Raw genomic sequence first — 23,036 nt, forward strand, 5'->3', positions numbered from 1 at the left:
CAAAGTTGGTGTTTTAGCAGCAAGTCCCACTTTTGTAGTCTCAGTAGTGAAATAGTGTCCTTCATTTAAAAGAAACCACATAAAGCAACCACAACCCCTCAGTAGCCTCCTTTTATGTGGAGGCAGTTTAGCAATTTGTAGGTGTATTTGGCACCTTAAAGAATATGCACTGTGTGGAGATAGGTGTATGAAAAAGCCTGGAGTTGTTGGACATCAACTGGAAAACTTTTGGTTAAGACCTTTGGTATCATCTGGAGAAATTGTTTCCCACTCACAGTCACAAGTGTGACTTCAAGACTTCCATGTATTTCTAGAGCTTGAATGATTAGAAGTGAACCAGGAATTGCCTGTCAGCTTTCTGTACAGTTCCCAGCTTCAGTCTAGAGCTGCCAAGAAGGAACTTCCTGTCAGCAGCATCTGGATATGAGAAGTCCTTGTTATTTCTGAACAAGTGATTTTTTTGGTGATGAACAGTTGGAGATTTTGCGTTTGGTAGCAGTTGATGAATAAAAGGTCCTCATTTAAATACTCTCTTCCTTCAGTTCCTCTGCTCTCCAGCATGGTGCAACTGTTGGGATCCTGTGGGTTAATGGTCTGTTCAGCCTCCAATCCCAAGCAGTATGTCTTCATACTGGGGAGGTGTTTCATGCATGTTCTGCAGACAAACATCAGTCTTTCTTAGGTTTTCTGAAGTCTCCTACCGTTCTCCCAAAAAACCCAGGAGAAAGATTGGGTCACGCTCTGAATGCTGAAAGATTGATCCTATGATTGTGTATTTAAGCCTTGCTGTACCTCTTTGTAAAGGGAGAAACAGTCTTTGGTGCAGTTGTGTGATGCTTTTTCTTCCTGTTGCTGTACAACGTTGCAGTAAGCAAACAGGTGACTTGTAGTTTGCTAGTAAAAAGAACTGAAGTGGAAATCCATCTACTGAATAGGAAAGAAAGCTGAGTTGTATAGTTGCAGCATTTGTCTGCTCTCTGGGCCTGCACCGTGGCATGTTGTAAGAAAATTGGGCAGAAATACCAGGACGCTGCTTGGGATGTGCCCAGGAGCTTCCTGCACTTTCCTGTTCATACCTTGTGCAAGCCTTTGTCTCTTCTGACTCTTGCGTTGAAACAATTCTACTCTGTGTAGCCCAAATCTGCAGGGTTATGACTCTTTACACCTTGAGCCTTTATTCCAGCTGTTGGGCTGTAAGGTTTCCACTGCTGCTTTCCAGATATGCAGGCAGTTGCTTACGAAGAGCCGAAGCACTGGTGCTCCATCGTCTACTACGAGCTGAACAATCGCGTCGGGGAGGCGTTCCACGCGTCCTCCACCAGCATCCTGGTGGATGGCTTCACTGATCCCTCCAACAACAAGAACAGATTCTGCCTGGGGCTGCTCTCCAACGTCAACCGCAACTCCACCATTGAGAACACGAGGCGGCACATTGGCAAAGGTGAGTTTGGGATCTGGCCATCCGTTTTGGAATGGAGTGGCATTTCCCAAGATGTGACAGCCTGGGCCTCTTCCCTCAAGAGTAAGCTGCTCTTCCCTAGTATGTGGGAGAAGTGCTTGTGTTGGTAAACATATAATTTTCTGGCCTAGTCTTATAAACAAAGTATTGTTCCTACCTGGTGTGTAATTACAGGAAGCTTTTACCCTTAATCAATTTTTAATGGCCTGAAGGCTATTGAAATCTAAATTAGAATGAGAGGTTAAGGCAGTTTGTCTAATGAAATGTCTTGATTTATCTTGATTATTGGTGTATATGGAAATCCAAATTGTGGTTCTTGGCACCAAGTTTTTTAGGTAGCCTTAGTTCTAACATAAATTGGCCATCTTAACATGTATTTTGGGAGATAACATGCTAATACAGTTTATTCCAAATGCATTTTTCATAGGCTGGTGATTCTTTCCGTGAGAGTTTAGAGCTTCCCTTCTATGTTTGTGACACCTTTATGCCTGACTAATACAGTCTTCATTTCTAAGAACTCATCTGTAATGCAAATGGCAGGCAAAACTGACTTTGCCCCCTGCAATGGGCCATTCCTGCATGGCAAATTTTTTAGTTATTTACATTATTAGTAAACTGTAAATTTTGTGAGACAGTTGAGGGTTCAGTATGCCCAAGCAGTGGGGTGTATGTTTTATGTGCCAATTCATGAAGAGGAGGAAAGAATTGAAGCTAAAGAGAACTGTCAGGTCCTCGAGTCTGAGCCCCTAGTCTGGAGAGCTTTCCTCTTCATGAGAACTAGTGCAGCTCTCAGCAGTGCACCACACCTGTGTTATGCCACTCAAGTGCTAATACTTCTTCCTTCTTTTCCTCCCCATCCATCTTCCCAAGTATCAGGATATTTATTTAACACCTCATTCATTTTTCCTGTTAAGAGGAACCCAGCTGCAGGCAGAGTTCTGCTGAAGCACTTAACTGCATGTGTACCAAAGCAGAGCGTGGGAGAGACAAGGATGCAGTTCAATAAGTAGATGTGTACAAGTAATGGTGATGTAGAACTGTTAGTCTTTGAGAAAGGAGGAGTAAATCCCAAACTTGAAGACATAGCCAAAAACGTTTTTGCAGATCAGGTGGGAGTATGTATGTACCCACACAGTCAGTGGCAAAATCCTACATGACAGAGCACAGTCAAGGCTTTCTTACTGGACTGCAGTTGATTTTTCTAATTTTATGTGTCACCTCTGTGATTTGTGACATTGTGGGAGGTGAAAGGTTTAAATAGTAAATAAACCATTTTTAAACACAGAAGGTAAATTTTCTTGCTTTCTCAAAGCCTTTGGAATTGACTCCTACTGACACAAAGGTTCTTTGTATGTTGCTCTTCTGGGGCTTTGCTGCCGTGGATGACAGGTGAGGGAACAGGCACTAGAAGGGGGAAAGGACTGTAAAATTGGTGTGTACCCTCTTTTGGCAGATATGTCTGAAATGTAGAGGCCTTTTTTTTTTTTCCCATCTGGCTTTCTGGAATTAAAGCTAGCTGACAAAACTTGTGCTACCCAAATTAGCATTCAGGACTTTTCCAGAGAATCAAACGTGGGGCTGCTTTAGTATCTACAAATGATGCAGCAGGTTTCTGCTCTCTCTGCTTGCATTCCCAATTACTGTTTTACTTAAATATAATGAGAAAAAGTTCAAGTGTTCAGGTTTTCCAATGGAAAGCATCAGAACTACTGTGCTTGCTAGTTTAGTCTTGTTGAATATACAACATGTTGATTCCCCTTACATATATGCATACATACATACATACATACATGCATACATGCATGCATACATACATAACCTTCTTCCAGATTGCCTGCTGATGAAAGAGAGAAGTAAAAATGAAGTTTGAAGACAGATGATATTCTGATATGCAGTTAAGGTTTATCTCTTTAAGCAGAAGCCTATCTCTGTGGGGACAGAGCATGAAAACAAACCTAGAGTGTGAATTTGTCAACCCTCCTTATGCCAACCTTCTCCTCCCAGGTGTCCATCTCTATTATGTTGGTGGGGAGGTGTATGCTGAATGTCTGAGCGACAGCAGTATCTTTGTGCAAAGTCGGAACTGCAACTACCATCACGGGTTCCATCCCACCACAGTCTGCAAAATCCCCAGTGGCTGCAGTCTGAAGATTTTCAATAATCAAGAGTTTGCTCAGCTGCTGGCTCAGTCTGTGAACCATGGCTTTGAGACAGTGTATGAGCTTACTAAGATGTGCACTCTCCGGATGAGTTTTGTAAAGGTATGTGAACATTTGCTGGAGATTATTTTATAAGCAAAATAAATTATTTTTCTTAACATGCTGATTTTAAATTGTCCAGTAACTCCCTTCATCAGCCTATTAATGGCTGTTGAATTGTAAGTATGGAATGCTCGTTAAGTCTAAGGCAGATCTTAGTGAAATGAAGTATTTGTGGACAGAAATCTGTCTCACCCACTTACTTAGAAAGCTTGAGGTGACTTGCAGAACATGTTTCTTCACAGAAGTCCTCTAAATCTTGACCAGCAGATCCCAAATTAGGAGCTGTAGTCATTATTTAGAATAATATGCATGCCTTTCTATTCTAGGAAGGCATGCAAGGTCAAGATGTGTGATGTGGCTGTTGTGTGAGTGTCAGCATAGGTTTGGATGTAAAAGGGCTGGTCATTATATGAAAGTAATCAAATGAAGATGGTGATATGCTGAAGTGTTCTTCATGACAGGAGGATGAGAACTTTCAGATGTGTTAAGACAGGGGTTCCTAAAATGGAATAGGTTGTTTACAGCTCTGCATCCTACAGAGTTGTATGGCAGTGTCACCTAAACAAACAGGACCTCTTGTGTATTGATGTTGCCCTGCAGTGTTCAGAGCTGCTGCCACCTATGCTGGGAGCTGGGAAATCCCTTTGCTAGAGGTTAATACAGAGCAGACCAAACTGTACCTGCAGATGTCATAGTCTTGTCTCCAGACCTGGCCCAAAAATGGTTCACTTACAAACCAATTTTGAATGCTTTTAAATATCTCTTTATATCTATGGTGATTACTGTAACAGAATCAGGTATAAGCTGAAATAAAAGCTCTCTTAACTTGAGGAATAGCCTGTTGGGGAATGACCATGCTCCCTTTCTCCAAAGAGGATTGTTTGTGGCTTACTTGTCAGTTTATCATCTCCATCCTGAGAATTTGGTTCTTGTCAGACAGATACCTCACCCCCATTTCCATGTCAGTGTATCACCTCATCTTTTAGTCTGTTGGTCTTTTTGGCATTATTTCCCCTCAATTTGTTCTGTTTTCAGTCTTGGCAGAGAAGATTTGAATATCCCCCTCTTCAGAGGCTTTATAGGGACCTCAGGCAGCTGGCAGTGATGTATGGGGAAATTCTGCACTGCCACAGTTATGTCTTTAAAGACTTCCATTCCAAGAGATCAAGAGATCTCAAATGATAACTTTTCCCACGTTTATGATTTTTTTAGCTTCTGATTTCTTTGTTGAAATGTGATAATAGTTGGTGGATCAAGGGTGCTATGCTATCTGCTATAATGACTGTTGGAAGTTGTTTTGGTAAGAAAGAAGTATGCTTCTCATGTATTTAATATTATAAAATAAGGTGATTTTTTTTTTCTTTCCCCACTTATGATTCTGTTTCCAGGGGTGGGGAGCTGAGTATCATCGCCAGGATGTAACGAGCACTCCATGCTGGATAGAGATACATCTCCATGGTCCCCTTCAGTGGCTGGATAAAGTACTTACTCAGATGGGCTCTCCTCATAATCCTATTTCTTCAGTGTCTTAAAAGTCCCAAGCTCCTGCATTTTGGAAACAGTTGAGCCTTGCATGTACTTGAAAGATGTATGAGTCAGACACACATTTTTATTTTTTTTCCCCCCTCAACTGGCAACAGCTGAAAAAGAGCCATGAAAACACTTGACTTCTGTGACCAACTGTTGGATTCAGAAAACAAAGATAAATAAACCCCTTTGACACACTGTTGCCATAAAGAATCCTAGTTTACAGTGTAATGTACTGTTGTGGAGTTGATTTGCAGGGCTTAGTACACGAGGGATGACCGAGCCAAAGCCAAACAGTCTGCCGGACAGAGTTCCCGAAGGATCTTCCAGCAGCCGGCGCTCCTAAGGTTCTCCTTCCTTGCATTCAGCACTTGCTGGTTTCCCCTGTGTCCTCTGGAGCTAAGAGTGAATATTGGCCAGGTCTGCTTTTTGCAGGCTCTCTTCAGTACTTCTTAAAAACATTAAATTGATGGTTGCTGTTCTCTTTAAAAGTGCAAGAAATCATAAGGTTTAATCTCAATAACTGTGTACTATCTCTGAAACTGTGTCCTGACCATACTGCTGTAAGAATGTTAGGTATGTTTTTTTGCTAAATGTATGTATGGTGTATTTGAAAGTTTAGAAAGTAATTAGATTTAGACCATAAAGGAATTAGGAATATTTGAATGGGGGGAGGTGGGAGTAGGAAGGGAAAATGACAACTGAAATGTAGAATATCCTGTAAACATAGTGTATTAGTTTAAACTGAGGTCTGAACTTTGTTGTGCATTTTGTTTTCATAGTGGCTTCATCTTGTTAGTTCTGACTATTTTTGCCTCTTCCCCCAAAGCAATTGTGCAGCTTCTTTTACCCATGAAGAGGACAAAATGATGAATTACTGCAGTTTGAAGGCTGCAGCTCTATGTATTTCAAGACAAATTTGTACAGAGTGCTCTTTAACTGTTGAGCAGTTTTATACAGTTTATGTAACAAAAATAGGCTTTTAATTTTGTGAGAGAATCTTGTTTTGCCAAACCTAGTAACTGTTAATTGTTTGGAGGACTTCAATATCCCTGTGGGGGTCTATTTCAAACTTAAAAAAAAATATATATTTTTGATTTCTTTTTTTTTACTGCTTGGTTTATTTTCTTCTCTTTGCTCTTTTATATTCATGTAAGCTGTAGTACTTTTAAGTACTTTTATTCCAAAACTAGTAAGTCCTCTTTACTGGAAATTTTGAATAAAACCTGTTGTTACTGCTTATATTTGATTAAAACCTTGTCTTGTCCACTTCTTAGCAGACTCTTAACAAACCAAATAAAGATGTGGGCTTGGAGGAGGAACAAGTAGAATGAAGATATGCTGAGCTTAGACATAATGATTAGTACAGGTTAGTAGCCCTGCTAAACTCAGAAGCATGAGAGGAAGCTGAGCAGCAGAGATGAGTGTGTATTCAGCCAGACACAGAATGCATCTGTTTGTCACTGTAATGAGTAATAGCCCTTTTTGGAGGATGAGTCAATCCCACCTTTTTCTCTTTTTCTTTCCTTTTTTGCTTTTTTTGTTAAAGTTAATTCCACTTCTTAGCTCAGTGTACATTTTTTAAATTAACAATTGTTCCCCTGCTTAAGGGGAAAAAAGTCCATAATGTTCAAGTTCACAACTGAGAAAAACCAGGTACTTTTAAATTCCAAGAACAGTTTTTTGGGTTTTTTTCCAGATTCAGTTTGACAGACCTTTTTCATAAAGAAGCAGTCATAGCACAAATGTAAGTCTTTAAAAGATATAAAATTTAAAGATAAAATTTAAAGAGAAAGAATGCTGTTTGCTGCTCAGTCACTGTCTTTGTTTTTAATATCTTCAGCCCCTGCTACATAAACTCCCAGCTGTTCCCAACAGTTTAATTCCTTTTGTTGGAATGCAGCTGTGAGGTAGTGACTTCTTTTTTAATTAGTGCTGTAACTATCCATCATGCAGGTCTTAAGGAGCATTTCTACTTGGATGTTTTCGTATTTGGATGATCCTGTGCAAGTTTTGATAAACTTTCAAAAAATGTTGGAGTAAGAAAAGACAGTTTTATGTTGTGACTGCTTTGAAAGTTACTGTCTTTTATGTTTTGGGCTGCAATGCCTGTTTCTCTGTTTTTCCTAAACAGGGATTAAAATTAGAAAATACAGCTCTGCAGTACCTCAGAAACTTTCAGTGGTAATCTGAATTAAGTGGGACCTGCAGAATCCCAGTTTTTCTAAGTTCCTTCTGTTGTCGATTTTTCTCTAATACTGTTGAAGTGCTGGGTACGTAATATTTTATCTATTATCCAGCTTTTTGCTTGTGGTGTGGAGACCTTAGATGAAATGAAAAAGTGTACCTTCATAAGATGGCACAGACTATCTCAGCTGTACCTTATTAAATACGATGAGTGGATTGGAGTAGCACCTGAGACTCTCTGGTGGTTTTGTCTGGGTTAATATTTTTTCACAGTAGTGGTATGGGGCTCTTTAGGATTTGTGCTGCAGACACTGCAGGGCTTGCACAGGTCCAAGGCCTTTCCTGCCTCTCACCCCAGCCAGCAGCGAGGGGACTGGGGGTGCACAAGGAGTTGGGAGGAGACAGAGCTGGGACAGCCAACCCCAATTGACCCAACATATATCCTATACCTTATGGAGTCTTGCTCAGTATGTAAAACTGGGGAAGAAGGAAGGAAAGAAGGAGGCATTTGGAGTGATGGAGTTTGTCTTCCTGAGTTACAGTTATGTGTGGTGGAGCCCAGATTTCTTGGAGATGGCTGAATTCCTGCCTGCCCATGGGAAGTGGTGAATGAATTCCTTGCTTTGCTTTGCTTGTGTGTGCAACTTCTGCTTTACTTATTATATTGTCTTTATCTCAACCCACAAATGTTTTTACTTTTACCCTTCCAATTCTCTCCTCCATCCCACCTGGGGTGAGTAGTCTCTGAGTGGTGCTTAGTTGCCAGCTGGGGTTAAACCTCAACAGACTAACAGCCAGAAACAAAAGAGGTAGGACAAAAGTTACCTAGGAGGAGCCAATTGCTGGCTTGAGGCTGTTGTGAAAATTTTTGGAGCATTTTGAAGAAGTTTTCATACTGATTTGCCCTGCTTTGGATAGCTGGAGTCAGAAAGCTGGAAAAGGCAAAGGACAAGAAAGAAAGGAAAAGAGTTTCTTGCTGACCTCTCACAAAATGGAGAATGATGAGAACTGGAAACATGGACAGAGCCTATGGTGTCAGCTCTGTAACCAGGTGAGTTCCTGCTGATTGTTTGATTTGGTTTCCCCACAGTTTCGTCCATTTAGTTTGCTGAACAAAAGAGTAAAACACAAAAGACATTGCTTAAAAAAACCAAGGCAAGTCCCTGCTAGGAGAAACTGAAAAGATGTGGATACCTCTATTGAGGAAAAGCAGTGAACAGTTTATGTGGAGACAAATAATTCCATGGAGCTGAATGTGTTTTGAAATCTCTGCTTTGGCTTTTAAATGCTGGAAATCAAATAATTCTCCCTGAGTGGAGATGACTTTTTAACTATTTAAAAGTCTCTGGTGAACATTTAAAAGATTTGTTGAAAGCTGTGAGAGGTAGTCATGCTTATGTGTATGGGTTTAGGAAGGTATGGAGAGAAATAATTAATTTTTATCATATCCTCTATCAGCATCATGGGCCTGATCTTTTAATGCTTGCTAACCTGGTATTGCTATCTGCTTTGTTAAAGCCATTTGCTTGCTTAATCACCCCTCTTGCTACTGCAGCTTTTGTCTTTTGCCTTAAGACAACTATAGTTGTCTTTTCTAGCCTCTAAACAATACAGATGTGTATCATTCTCTGAAGGCAGTGAATCAGTGTGGAGGTGTCTGAAATCAATATGGACCTTTCTTGCTGTGCCTGTCTCCTTGGTTTTCCCCTTTGTCTTGCCATACTCTAAACCTTTGATCAACACCTTAGCAGTTACCTATGTTTTGGTGCTGTCTTTATTAATTGTTGATGGTTTATTCTGTGAAGCACACTATAGCCTCTTACTCTGCTCTTGAGATTCATGATTCATAGCCATGAACTGGCAGTCACCTTTTTCTGGATGCTTGCCTACAGCATGACTCTCCCATCACCAGCCATGGTGGAGCAGTATATTTTTTACACAAATCATCTCACAGTTCATTTTCTTAAATACATTTGTGATTCTGTGCAGGAGGCAAGGGAAAACAGCTCTTACTTTCCTTTGCCCCTTTCTGTCCTTGACTTAACTCAATGAAGAGAGACACCTTTGTCCTCTTGTCTTTCAGGGAATGTTCTCTCTTCTGTTTCCTAAGCTCTCCTTGCTCACTTCTATATTCTGGATGACTTTCCATGTTTTTTTGAATTTGACGCAAATAGCTTTTTGTCATCCTTGGGAGATGCTGTCCCTGTGCCACTGTGGGTCACATGTTTGTGTGCCTTCACGTGTTGGGAGCTGCTGAGGTAGAGGGCTCTGGTTTCCCACTTCTGTTCAGTTTAATTGAGGTGGCTACAGGTGGCTCCTGTTTCATTCACCACACCTGCAGGAGATGATGGTCCCTTCAGCTGCAAGAGCTGTGTCCCTCGGGGTGTGTGGTGAGCTGTTTCCATGAAGCAGGTGTGATGGAGAGGCAGCCTCCTGATCAAAGCCTGCTGCAAACACAGAAGTGACTTCAATAAGATTTACAATGTAAGCATTCTCTGGGCTCCATGTGGTTACAGAGGTGAGCAGGTCTATTGCTGTGAATGGACAAGATGGGTATAGTTTTTGTGCAGGTCTGATGCATAAATGCTTTGCAGTTAAAAATGGCACATGGATTAGCAGTGTATGCTGTTAATTCATTTTGTAATCAAAAGTAATGTCAAACAAATCCCTGAATTTTGCAAACAAAAAGTCTGGAATTTGATTCAGTCATCTTTCAGGAATGTTAAGATTTTTTTATTTTAATGGGTGCAGATTTCTAGTTTTTTCTTAGGAATTGATTTGTGATTTCCCCTTTGCATCCTGCTGTATGACTTGAAAAATCTGTATCTTCTCTTCATGATCCTGCCAGCTCATCTGAGACTCTGAATCTGTAAAGCTCAGAGGAGGCTTCTGTAGTTTAATATTAAAGAAGTAAGCACCTTCACTTGCTCTAGATTGTAGAAAGGAGTTAAGATATATCATAGCACAGATAAAAACCTGCCACTTAGAGCTCTGTACTACAGTAAATAGAAAATGAGCTATAATTATATTACAGGCTTTCTTTGCTCAAGGAGTTTGGTTTCTGTGGAGCAGTCACTTGCTTAAAGGTGGTGGGGAAGAGCACAGTTTACCTTCATAAAAGATATTTTGGTTTTCGTATTGCAGCTTTCCCCAGTGTCCCTGTAATGTGTAAAAACATTATTTTATATAAAGAAAAAGGGTATGCCTAACTTTCCCATCCACTTTCTCCTGTTGTAACTTTGAACTTCTTGGTTTGCTGTTCTTCAGATTATTGAGCTGAGCTTAGAACAAGCAGGAGAATGAGACTTGATGTGTGTAGTGCTGCAGTAACACTTCACTATTTCCTTGGAGCGTTTGGTTCTTGGCAGGAGAGCAGGGTCTGTCTGGTCTCTGAGCCCTTCACTTCTGCCTTCTGTTGATACTTTGGGGATTGGTAATCCTGAGTGTTTTCAGATATACGTGTGGAGACTGAAAGATGGCTGCTGTCCCATCAGATATTTCTTCAAGTTTGTGGACCAGTCTCCTCAAGTCAAAATCACCATGGGCCATAGTGCTGGCAACAGCACTATTTAGAAACTGAGTCCAAGCATGGCTTCATTTTGAACGTGATTCAGCTGATGGTTTGACTACAAACACTTCTCAGACCTCTCAAACACAGCTTGATCCCTGTGTCTGCTGGATTTGGGCCATGTTGTTTTCTCAAGCAGCACAGAAAGAAGCTACCTTGATCTGCATGCTCTGGAGAGTTAAGAGTCCAGGGGCTGGGTTTTTATCTTGTGCCAAAAGAGCAGTTCTGTAAATACTCTTTCATGGGGTAGCTTTTCATTGGGATGTGGGGTTTCTTTGTACCCCTACAGCTAATGATTGATATGGCTCTAATTCAGAGTACATACTGGGTGCTGTGGCCAGTCAGTTTTCTGACCCACTGTATTGCTTTTGGTCTTTCAGGAATGATGCCATTGTCAAGTGTCCCTGTGATTTCCCCAAGTCACAGGAACAAGTTTGACTAGATATAGTGGTAGATCTCAGTTGAATTTTATTCAATGTATTGAATTTTATTCAATGTAAGTTGAACTTACATTGATGGAAAGCAGCTCTTTGCATTCTTAAAATCAAACCAGTAAACCAGTAAACTCTAGAAACTGATCTTCAAAACAGTTCCTAGAAAAGCACTGGGATGTCTTAATGTTGCCCTGGGCACATATGGCACTTTGAGCTGTCACCTTGGGGTGGGAACCTTGAGTTTGGGGACTCTGATTCAGCAGGGCATACTTTGAGTAAGGGGCCATCCATTCTGCCTCACAGGATCTGTTGTTACCATACAGGCCCTGGATTAATCCATATTGTAAGTAATCAACAGAAGCAAAGCAAAGAGATCCATGTGTGTACAGTGGCAAGGGAAGGTTCATAGCCAGGTTTTCTTACCATCACTTGAGAAAGTACAGGGAATGCCTCTTTCTGTGCCAGCAGCAGTGGGTGGGTGGCTGGGGTATGGCAGTGCCATTACATGGAACAACCCCGAGCATGGACAGACCTGGAACTTCACAGCTGGCCATGGATGGAAGCTGTGTGGCATGTGAGCATTGTGTTGGATAAAATGGGGGGAAAGGATCACCTGACCATGCTATGAGTGATCTTGTTGTATTTGGTGTTTATTTTCAGTTGTTTCAGAGTTGTCTGGGTGCCCTTGCATTGTTGTTCCTTCAACAGTCAAGTGGATGAAAGGATATGCAGAGTACATGGCCTTTCCTCTGTTTTTCTCCATACTCTGGTCACCCCTTGTGTTTTGTAAAACATTACTATGTCTACTTGTGTTGGGAATTACCATGACCTTACATGGCTGGGGTATACAAGCAGCCCAGGCACAATTCATTCTCTCTTCAACTGTGTCTGGCATGCCTGAAAAATGTGACATGGCCTGTCACATAAACAGGAAACAGCCCTTGTAGGGGACTGAGTGTAGCTGAAAGCCTAATCCAAATAACACTGCTAGTCACCTCCATATGGGGACCTTTCAGTGCCACGCAAGTTTGGAAAACGTGGTTGTGACTGGCTTCCACATGCTGGATGAATGGTGGGTACCAGATGTTGCATTACACATTTAACTCCTTTTCCCTAAATTCAATCCGAGACACAAATGTTCTACATGCAGCAGTTGTGGGTGAAAGCCTGCACATGTGAAGGTTTTGGTTCACACAGGAACAGGGCTGGACCTGCACCACTGGAAGCATAGCCAAGGTTTCTCTGGTCATCTGAAGTTCCTGATGACAGTAAGCAGTAAAAAGCAGAGAGGTAGCAAATTGAGTATGTAGTTGTCAGAGGTGGAATGCAGTGTACTTTTAAGTGCTGGCTAATATGTCTGTAAAAGCTGGCCTCATTTCCTCAAAAAGAATACCATGGAATGTAACAATAGCCTGATGAGACCCTCTTTAGGCACATGTAATAATTAGGCACTCCCAATTTCCAGATTTTTAAATGTACGGTCTGTGGAGTATATCCTGTGTCTGGTTTAGTTTTTCAAATGCAGAACCAGAAGACTCCTTGTGAAGTTTCTACCTCTCAGTACTTGTAGCCTGCTCCCTCTTTGCACAACCTTTCTTCCTCAGTGCTTACAGAAATTTTGAGAGCACAGTAGTAGGGCTGGTTACTGAAAAAAGTGGAGCACAAGTTCGTGTGATACCATGAGAAGATACTTAGCATGTACCTGGAAAAACAAACAGTTGTGTGTGTGATACTTTTAATTGCTGGTTTTTGTTGTTGGGTATTTTTAAAGTATCCTGTTTATTTTTTGTGGGTTGTTGGAAGTGTAGCTTCCAGACTACAAGTCTGACAAGGTTAACCTGGTATTGCTGGTTTGTTACTAAGGTACAAATTATATGATTGGAAATAATTTTTAATTCCCTTTCTTTAGAGAAGGCAATTTATATAAGATAATATTTCTACTTTTAAGGAATACTTTTGATTGTTTTTTTGGGTTTCATTTTGTTTTTCCTGGAAAGCTGGATGAAAACAGGTGAGAAATTTAAGTCCTCATACCTGGGGAGGAGCAGTACAGGGATCTGCTTCACTTTCTTCCTTACCACCTCCCCCCAGATGAATTATTCTTCTGTAGTTTTATGGGAGGAAAGGGAAAAATCTGGAGGGACTTGCTCCATGTGGTTTCCCTCTAGCTAAAGCTGACCCAGCAACAGGGGGAGATCTCACAATGGAACAGATGCTGTGTTCTTCAGATGAATTATGAATTTCAGCCTCTGAAAAGATCAGTCTAAAAGCCGGAGGGCTATGAGGGGAGGGAAAATAACTTTGAAAAACTAAAACAATACTTTGGATGCATTAAGATTTGAGAGAAATTGTTTTAGGAATGCTGCATCTGAAGTGTATTTGAGCCTTGTACATGTTATGTATATGCAGAAGTGCAGTAAATCCCTGTCAGGTGATGGGCTGGCTGCATCATGCATCCTTTCAGTGGTGTATGGGATGGTTAGAAGGGCTTTGTGCAGAGAGTAAGTAAAATTTAGAAGGTATTTTGCTGTTTCCCTATGCATCCTGTTCCACTTATTAATCACTTTTGTAGTGAGAATGTTTCTTCTACTATTTGGTTAAAATTTGCCTTTCTACAAAATGGGTTTGCTTTATAGTTAGGTATGCCTATGTAATTTACATTGCTTTTTGCACTTGCCTTTAGGGATTGTCACTCCACTAGAAGGACAGTGGGTTTCCATCATATTTTGCTGGGAATCCTGAGGCATACATCCTTTCATGGTGCTTTCATAAGGCTCTTGTGAGAATGAGCAATGATTCTATGACAAAGTTAGCCTAATCTCAGGACTCTTAAATAATTGAGCTAAAAATCTTAAATTTTATATCCCCTGCAAACTGACCATGTGGAATGTCCAGATAAGTCCTCAAGAAAGATTAGTTAAGATAATTGACAAAGATTATCCCCTTGGACTAAACTATTTTTTTTTGTTCTTGCCTTTTCTTTTTTTGACTGATTATCTGATACCTTTTAAAATTCCTAAAAGTGTTATTTGTATGTTAAGTATTCACTGTTCATTTTAAATAATAGTTGAAATATTTATCCAAGAGGCATCTGATAGTTTCTGTTTTAAAAAATTGCATTAAAGTGAGGAAGCAAAAGTTGGGTGGGTGTTTTTTTTTTTCATTTTGTCTGATTTCAATGGAAAAAAATGCATGTGCTGTCATCTTTTTCTTAGATCACAAGGAACAAAAAGTTTTATTTTACAGGTCAGACTTTAAAATGTGGTCTTTGTTATTTAGAATGCATTAATTAGGAAAGTATGTGGTTAGATAACTAGCATTAGGTCTGTATTTCTAGTCTTCTTCCAGAAAAGCTGACCAAAGGGTTTTCAGCAGTAACCTTTGCTGATTTACATGCTGCCCTCCCTGGTTGAGCCTCTGAGATGTTGCAGTCGTCAGTAACTAACGCAGGAGTGTTTGTGTGCATGGTGGCAGGATCAAAAACTGCCTGCTCACTAAGCTTTGTTGTAAAATATAATGGTAAATAAATATGATTTGAAATTGACTGTAAAGGTCAAGCCTGGGGGTTTAGAGCCATGCATAGAAAGCTTTTTTAAGGAAAAAGTTCAATCCCTTTTTTCTGCTTGGTGGGGAATAGGACAAGAAATAGCAGGCTTAAACGGCAGAGAATAAAATTCAGTCTAATTCTGGGGGCAGGGGGAAGAAATTTGCGTCAGTAAAGATAGTAAAACACTAACAGGTTACCAGGACAGGTTTTGGAGAATTGGTCATTGGAGACTGTCAAAGACAGGTTAGAAAAATGCATATTGGGAATAGCAAAGGTGCTCCTGATGCTTTCTTGGATGCTTTCTTGCTGTGAATGTTTAGGGCTTGGTCTGAACTTTGAAGAGCTGAATTCTGTCAGCAATACTGAGGATCCCTTTGTCACCTGAATATATTTTCATACCTACTGAGACACAGTGATTTAATATCAAGCAGGCAAAACTACTTCCCCCTCTTCTTTTTCCATATGCCTATATAGTTAAAGTTTAGTTGTAGCTAAAAAAAAGTATTGATTTGCACACCTATCCTAGTAACAAACCTCACTTTCTGCTGAGGAACATGTTCTGCTACGAGCATTTAACCATTATTGGGAATGCTGGAGTATGAATGCCTCATACAAAACCATCTGGAAAAGAGCTTTTCCTGAAGCTTATCAATATTCCTAACAGGAACCTACACAGAGTCTTTGCTCTCAGAGCAGCAAGACTGAAGAAGCAGTGACAGCTATAATGGCAGGGCACTAATGACTTTGGAGAAACGTTACTTGTGTAATTGGAAATGACACAAACAGTGTCATTAAAACAGATTGTTGATGCCACCTTTATTCTTTTCATAGTCTTAGTTACAAGAATGGATTCACTCTGAGGAGATGACATCAGAATTCTTATGCTTTCCACAATTAGATGGATATATCATGAGGCTTTAACACAGGAAATATTTTTCCAGAACGCCAGCTAAAGGAGTGTGGATTTGAATGGCTGCTTATTTTCCTTCAGTGGAACAGGAGCACAGGGGAGGTGAGATGTCATTGACATGTGATTCTGAAATGTGGCATAAGAGCTCTGACTTGAGGTCTAATTTTCTTGGGGTTTTTTGATTTTGTGCTAGCAAAAAAAACCAACTACTTTACAGCTCAGTGTTTGGTCTAAAATATGAGAAGCTTTTACAAAAACAAAACCAATATCCCTTCCCTTCAAGAAACATCTAATTCTGCAAGTACCTGCTGCTGTAACCCTTTGAGTGTCCACTCATTTTTCTTTAGAATAAGTAGGTACAAGAAATCAGCAGCAGAAAAGGATGGAGATGGGGAAGAGACACTGCAACACAGGAGACCTCCTAGAATACTTTTAATTCAACACTATCAATTTTTTGCTTATTCCATCTTTTTAGGTTATTTTTAAGAACTAATGGGTATGTAAGGCCTTCCGTCAGACCTCCACTATTGGTGACTGCACCCTTGTTGTCATACTCAGCATCTGTTCATTGTGTTCCAGTATGTCTTGTTTCACGAGGAAAAATAGCACTAGGGATATATTCTCTTGGAACAAGGGACAAGGAATGGTGTATGTGTGTGTCTGTGTGTGTGTAACACAGCCTTGTACTCAGGAGTTCTTATGTTCATTTTTTTAATGTTTCATCCATCGACCATTTGAATAGTCAGCCTTTGGCTGAGCAGAGAGAGCATTCCTGGAAGTCCCTGGATGTGAAGCATTCCTGGAAGTTTCCTTCCAGAAATGGCAGAGGGTCTGAGTCCAGACTAGAGATACATGGATAGATACAAAACTAGACATTTTGGACAGGCCTAGATACAGCTTTTGGCGTCTCGCTGCTGTTTCTTTCCACAACACTGTGGGAACGGCCATCTAGCATGTCTGATAGATTAGCTAAAGTCAAATAAACAGCTGCTTTTTTAATGCTGAGAAACTGAAATGGAACAGCTGATCAGAAAAAAACCAAAAAACTCCTCAGTCATTCAGTCCATCTCCTTCTCTCCTAAAATTGTAAAACATCAAATAAATGCAGTTGAATCTGGTCTGAAAATGATGAAGGATGCTGATGACAACAAGCCATCTGAGCTGAGTACTGCAAATTTCTTGTCTTCATTCTCAACAATGAAACAAAGTCCTTTAATATTGATTAATGCAAGAAGGCAACTCTTCATATGTTTCCTATGAAATTTTCAGTTTGTTTCCCACGCTGATACTCTTGAGTAGGTGTCTTAACACAGCAGCAGAATTACTGGTTAAAATTTATGCTTTGTACTTTGTTTCTGGTTTAGATGGGAAATAAGATGACATTCCTATGTAAAGCCCCATGTTACACAGAGATCCCTGACTTGCTGCAGTGACTAGAGAGGGCAACAGCAAAATTCTGCTGGGACGTCAGAAACTCGCTGTAAGGGACTCCTAAACAGGGTTACAGCCACTTGCTGTGGTCTTCTGTGAGTAATTCTCCAAAAAAAACTGAGATGGAACCCATGCTTGCAGAGACAGTTTTATATTTTACATTCTGAAGCCTACTGTATGCACTCTCAACAAACGTTCAGTGTGTGTAATTTCCTCAGGTAGTTAAATTCTGCCGTGGCCAAACAGGGTAGATTTACGATGGTGATGATGAACGGAATTCCCGTGTGTTCAGAATCCATCCAGGCTGCGTGACTCAACCACATAGCTCTAGCTTCCCCTTCTGGCCAGAAGAAGTAAAGGAGCCTCATGGTGAGAGTCACAGGAATAATTTATCAATTTTATTTCTGTGTACTAAAGAGAAACACAAGTTTTCAGATAACAAATTAATGGCTAACTGCCAGTGGGGGGAAAGTGCAGGTAGAGCATCTCTGATTCTTGCAACATAATATAATGATATATCGAGATGGGACTGCTCTTTGAATGTAGAATTCTTTTCTAAACATGGACTTAATCTGGAAAGCAATTAGATGAAAATACCAACTTCTGACCAAAAAGACTCCAAATTTCCCTTCTGGACCTCTATTAGCTGGTCCTAGAAACAAAAATTCTGCTTCTTTTCATATGCTCTATGCTAATTATTCCCAGGCAACTGCATTAGTTATGATTGTAATGTGGTTTGTTGTTGTTTGGACTTTGGGGTTTCTTGCTTCCCTTTCTGTCTTATTTAAGGATTCTTCTTTCATCTTAATTGTAAGATATAAGAGTTTGTATCATTAGGCTAAGCTTTGTAAATGTAGGGTTTACTTACATAAATGTGTTTGTTTACTTTGTGGTATAAAGCAGTGACACACAGTATGATCCAACAGGCTTTTTAACAAGCCTTTTCTGAGTTAGTCAGCCTTTTAAAATATTGCTTTGCTGTATTTCTGGATGGGTTGATCATACAACATTGAATTTTAGCAGAATCTTCCCTTTTTGTCATTTTCACACCCATCTGCTACAGCTGCCTGGAAAAACGGGACATTTAGCTTGCACACAATTTTGGATTATAAGACCAAAGTCTTGCTGTTGTGGGCATGTTGGAGAGTAAGCAAGCAAACACAGTGTGTATGCACACAGATACACAGCAGAGAAACAGAGACTTCCAGCATGATAAACAGTAGCCTCGTGTTTAAGGCACATGGGTGGCCTGCCAGAAATAGACTTCCCTGTTTACATCACAGCTTTGGTCCCAACTGGAAATGCTGAGGTTTTCCTACATCTCAGTCTTGAATCCTGACTATCAGATTTACCATGGGCTTGGTCTTCCTCTTCATCTTGGCTGTGTCATCTTGGAACAGAAAATATGATGTGTTTTGCTGCAATGTTATGTTCCTATGGATAATTCTACCCACTACCTCACTTCCACCAATTGTGCTTTTCACGTGCTAGTGAGGTACTCAGTGTGGGACAAAGAACTCTGAGCACCAATGCTGTTGGAGATGCATGGAAAAACATCTGAATGCATGAAAGATTTATGCTTTCACTCTTTATGTTCAGATTGTGTTCAAAGGTAAACTGAGTTAGGAATTCATCATTGATTCCTTGCCCCAATGTATGCTTTACCTTGTGAACTTCAGCATTCACTTTTTGATGTATAAGATTGTGCTCATTTCAAACTGACCTAATAAGCCTTTAGCACCCTGGGCTGGAGGGAAGGAGGATTGTATTTAGTCACTTGAAAGTCTCAGTCCTCTGCTCAGCACTGAGTCTCTGGCAACTACAGAACTTAAAAATTGCAGCCAATCAAGCCTTTCCTTAAGCAAAAAGTAGCTGGGAATGAGGGTGTCTTGGCAAAGTCAAGTGTCAGATTGTATTATACTTTTTATGTTTACTAATATGCTTGCTATGGTTTCATTGCTGTATTGAAAAAAAACAGGAGGAGGCAATTAATGATTTCCTTTTCAGCTGTGCAATAATGAACTACATGAGAAATATTTTGATATCATGAGTCATTGGTGGCCATGGAGAAAAACATACTCTTTAAGCCAAGCTTTAAATACTTTTCTAATTCAAAGAAAAAAAAATTACTGGCAAGTGACTTGCTCTTCCAGGTTTATAATTTTAACAATGAATCAGTCTTGGAGAACATAATTTAACTCGCTTTTACACCCAGTAGTAGTATATAAATAATTTGTGGGGTTTTTAATCTATCTAGTAAATGTCTTTTTTTTTAACAGAAAAGATAGTTGCTTTTATAAGAAATGATGGTTTTATCTGTCCACTTTAAATGTAATTTTACATCAGGCAGTTCATAATTTACAATTATAAAAAACTTGTGCATAAGCAGTAGAAAACTTTCCTGTAATGGCTGAGGTCATTTCTCACTAATGTGCAATTACAGCTCAGTTCATACCAACAAGAAAACATTGAAGTCACTCCTCTAAGGTTTTGTGAAGAAACTTCAGCTCCCTTGTTTATAAAAATGTTACACAAATATAAACCATAGTTATTTAAGATTTTTTTTTCTTCTTTTTTCTTCACATGCTCTTCTAGGTCTCAGCCAAAGCCAAAACTCAAAGGGCATTTTTTTTTCCCAGGCTCTCAAGCAGCTCTACCAGCTTTGACAACCTTATGGCTCCTCACCAGCACAAGTACACAGAATCTGCTCAGATGTTGGAGCTGTCCCCTCTGTGTAGGTGGCTGAACCTGGGAGGCTGTGGTAAGGCCATTTTCTCCACACCTAGCCAGGCAGCTGACTTGCTGCCTCTGTCCTGGCCTTTGTAGTAGAACCTTGGGATGCTCACAGTCAGCAAACACCTGTTTGTGAAGCCCTTGCTGAGCCTTTGGGGAGATGGACTTCTCTTGTGCTATCTCCTTGCCTGAGTCACGACTGCAAATCTGAGGCCTGGGCTCAAATTGCACTTCAACAGGCAAACTTAGCTGTGAATATGCTTCCTAGTGACTTTATTTCAGGTGTTCAATTATCTTTTTAAGGTAAGGCAGAAGGTATATTTTGTCTAGAGTGCTAAGACTGTCCTTGAAAAGCTTAGCCTTTCTTCAAAGAAGGCTGTAATCAGCAGTTACCTTGCTTCGTGCTTTGCTGTAGAGAGGAAGTTGGATCAAACTTCTCTGCTTCTGTGAAAACTAAAATGAATTGAGGGGTGTCTACTGAAATAAAGGACAGATGGTCATTCGGTCACCACTATAGTTTGTTTGGACCATGGCAGGGACTGTGGTTTTCTATTTGCCTTTACAGCACATAGGTGTAAAGAAATGACTGTGACTGCATTAAATATCATTGTATTAATCATGTGCACAAAGATTAGTTTGGGGTTTCTTAAAGAGGAGGTGAACAGAGCAAGGAAATCAGAGAAAGAAAGAAAAAATGAACTAGTCCAACTAAAACTGCAAAGGGAAGCCAGGTAGACAGAATGCAAATTTGCATGGTTGAATTTGGCAAAGATTCTAATGTTAATACTATTCCTGCTGTGAGAAGTTACAGAAGGGTCTTTTTCAATTATTCTGTAATGATTTGGATTTGGTTGCACATTTTGCCTGAATATCTGTGCCTCCCTGCATCTTTAGCTCATGGCCCAATATTTGTAACACTTCACAGGATGTTTGATTTAGTAGTGGCTCAGAAGGAATAACACATCAGAAGGAAAAACACATAACATATCTCAGAATAGAATAACACATTTTTATTCTTCTGACACCCTTGGGGGAAAGAAGCAAAGAGGACACAGAAAAGAAGATGAGCTAAATTTGATTAAATCACATTTAAATCCACACACTCCCCCCACCCCAAATTTGAAAGACAGTCTTTAAAAAAAAAAAAAAGAAGAGCCGGATGCAGAAAGCTACTGAATTACCCTCCTGAATAGCTCAGCAACAATATTAAGGAAATTAATAATGAATAGATAAAGAATACAGGACCCAAGAGAAGTCTGTATGGTGGAGATCAAAAACCACAAATACGGTGATTCTGACCAAAATTCATTGGGCTGTGTGTAATAATGACCAAAACACCCCCTCTTTAGTTGCATACTTTGAAAGACCATAGGAGAAATGTGGCTAGCACAGGTCTTTCCCATGAGAAATCCTTTTGTGTTTTATAAATAAAGATAAGGTTTGGATGTTATTAAAAACAGTGTCCCAAGACTTGGACGGTGCAGACCTGGCCAATCAGGCCTAGGGGGAGGTTTTTGACTGACCAATCTGTGTGACTTTTGAAAACTCTATATATATGATGAAATCAAAACAATAAAGGCTTTTCCTTCTTGCCACTGAGAACTGACTTCCTTGCTCTGCTAGCTGCTCAACAGCGACAGAGAAATACAAGAATACTATATAGTATGGCAGGATGTAGAGTAAGGAGACTCTAGATATGGTCCAGCTTCTAAGGGAGTATTTTGCCTATTCTGGATGAGGTTAGAATAACAGAAAATCAGAGTTGGTAGAAGAGCACATAGCTCTAGAAGACCTGTGTAATCTCGGTTCCAGAAAGATGAAAGAAGGGTTGTATCTAATTCACAAAACAACAGGAAGTCTTCCTCTCATATCTGGCATTTGGAGACTAGTCTATGACTGCAGAAAAGCAAACTTGTTGAATAACAGAGTTTGGGGGAAAGTGGAACAAAAAAGAGGTGACTTGAGCCATTTGGATTTCCAGACCTCACCAGTGTGCAAAGTCTTGGAAACAGTTCTTGCAGGAGGGCTGCTCTGAATCACATATATGCCTATTTGTGGCCATATCAGATTGGCAGGACAACTGATGGGCTGTATAAAAGAGCAGCAGTTTTGTTCTGAACTGCTGAGTGCACGCTTTAATCTCATTCCTATTATTCTGGTCCACAAGGTTATCATAGACACAAGACTGAACAATCCCCTCTCCTCTTCAGCACTGATGAAATGTGCAATTTTGTGTGCCTGTTCATCGAGGTCACTGACAAAAGTATTCAAGCTGGGAGAACACAAAGTGGAATAAACTGAAGGATCAATTAAGCAGAAGCAGAATGTTGTTTTGGTTTTTTTAATTCTGCTGTTATTAAAATAATAGTGGGGGTGTACTAGCTAGGTGTGAGCATAGCACTTGAAACATAGAGCCTTAGAAAAGCTTGGTAATGAAGAGTTTATAGTGATCCACGCTAACTCTGGTGAATGAAGATCTGGTTAAATAGAAAGACCTCACAAGGCTATTTTGAAATGGGACTTCTTGACTCTTTCTGCTGTGGTTTCATCCCATGCTGATAGGGACACAAACCTGCATGTTTTCTTAGCTCTGAAGAGTGTTCAGTTCTCTGTGTATGATAATCCTCTGGATCAGAGTAACAGCAGTGAGGTTAAATCATGTGTCCAGCAGTTCAGAAAAACCTTTCAAACCCTTTGCTATTTTACAGTCCATCATTTTTACTGTCCATATGATGGCACTGTGAAAAAGTCTTTGTAGGACAGTGCAAGGCACTGGGAACAGCTCAGCCAGTGGATTCTGTGCATTTACATTTACTGGGAATAAGTCTGTGAACTTTAGCAAGACGATGTGCAGAAAGGGGATGGCAAGATGGAAAAATAATTTAAAAAAGAAGAAATAAAAGGAAGCAAAACAAACCCCACCCCACAACAAGCCAACATTTCATGACAGGAAACTTTAAAGATGTTTAACTTGGCAAA

At 40.1% G+C, this 23,036-nt stretch overlaps 1 protein-coding gene and 1 long non-coding RNA gene across 5 annotated transcripts in view; both read left to right on the forward strand.

Annotated features, from left to right (window-relative positions):
* SMAD1 (SMAD family member 1) overlaps positions 1-6,502 on the forward strand; it is a 44,713-nt gene extending 38,211 nt beyond the window's left edge. For all 4 annotated transcript variants that reach the window (XM_085058174.1, XM_085058172.1, XM_085058173.1 and 1 more), the window contains 3 exons: positions 1,220-1,441; positions 3,464-3,720; positions 5,109-6,502. In XM_085058174.1, the coding sequence (XP_084914300.1) occupies positions 1,220-1,441; positions 3,464-3,720; positions 5,109-5,252 (623 nt within the window). In that variant the 3' untranslated portion in view covers positions 5,253-6,502. The remainder of the gene's footprint in view (positions 1-1,219; positions 1,442-3,463; positions 3,721-5,108) is intronic.
* Positions 6,503-7,794: 1,292 nt separating this feature from the next.
* Positions 7,795-22,920, forward strand: LOC146437990 (uncharacterized). Its single transcript, XR_014851627.1, has 3 exons — positions 7,795-8,485; positions 19,964-20,085; positions 22,225-22,920. It is a non-coding gene; the product is annotated as an uncharacterized LOC146437990 (long non-coding RNA).
* Positions 22,921-23,036: the final 116 nt, after the last annotated feature.

This window comes from Lichenostomus cassidix, chromosome 4 (assembly GCF_008360975.1).
Source record: "Lichenostomus cassidix isolate B80296 chromosome 4, HeHo_3.0, whole genome shotgun sequence".
Taxonomy (NCBI): Eukaryota; Metazoa; Chordata; class Aves; order Passeriformes; family Meliphagidae; genus Lichenostomus; species Lichenostomus cassidix.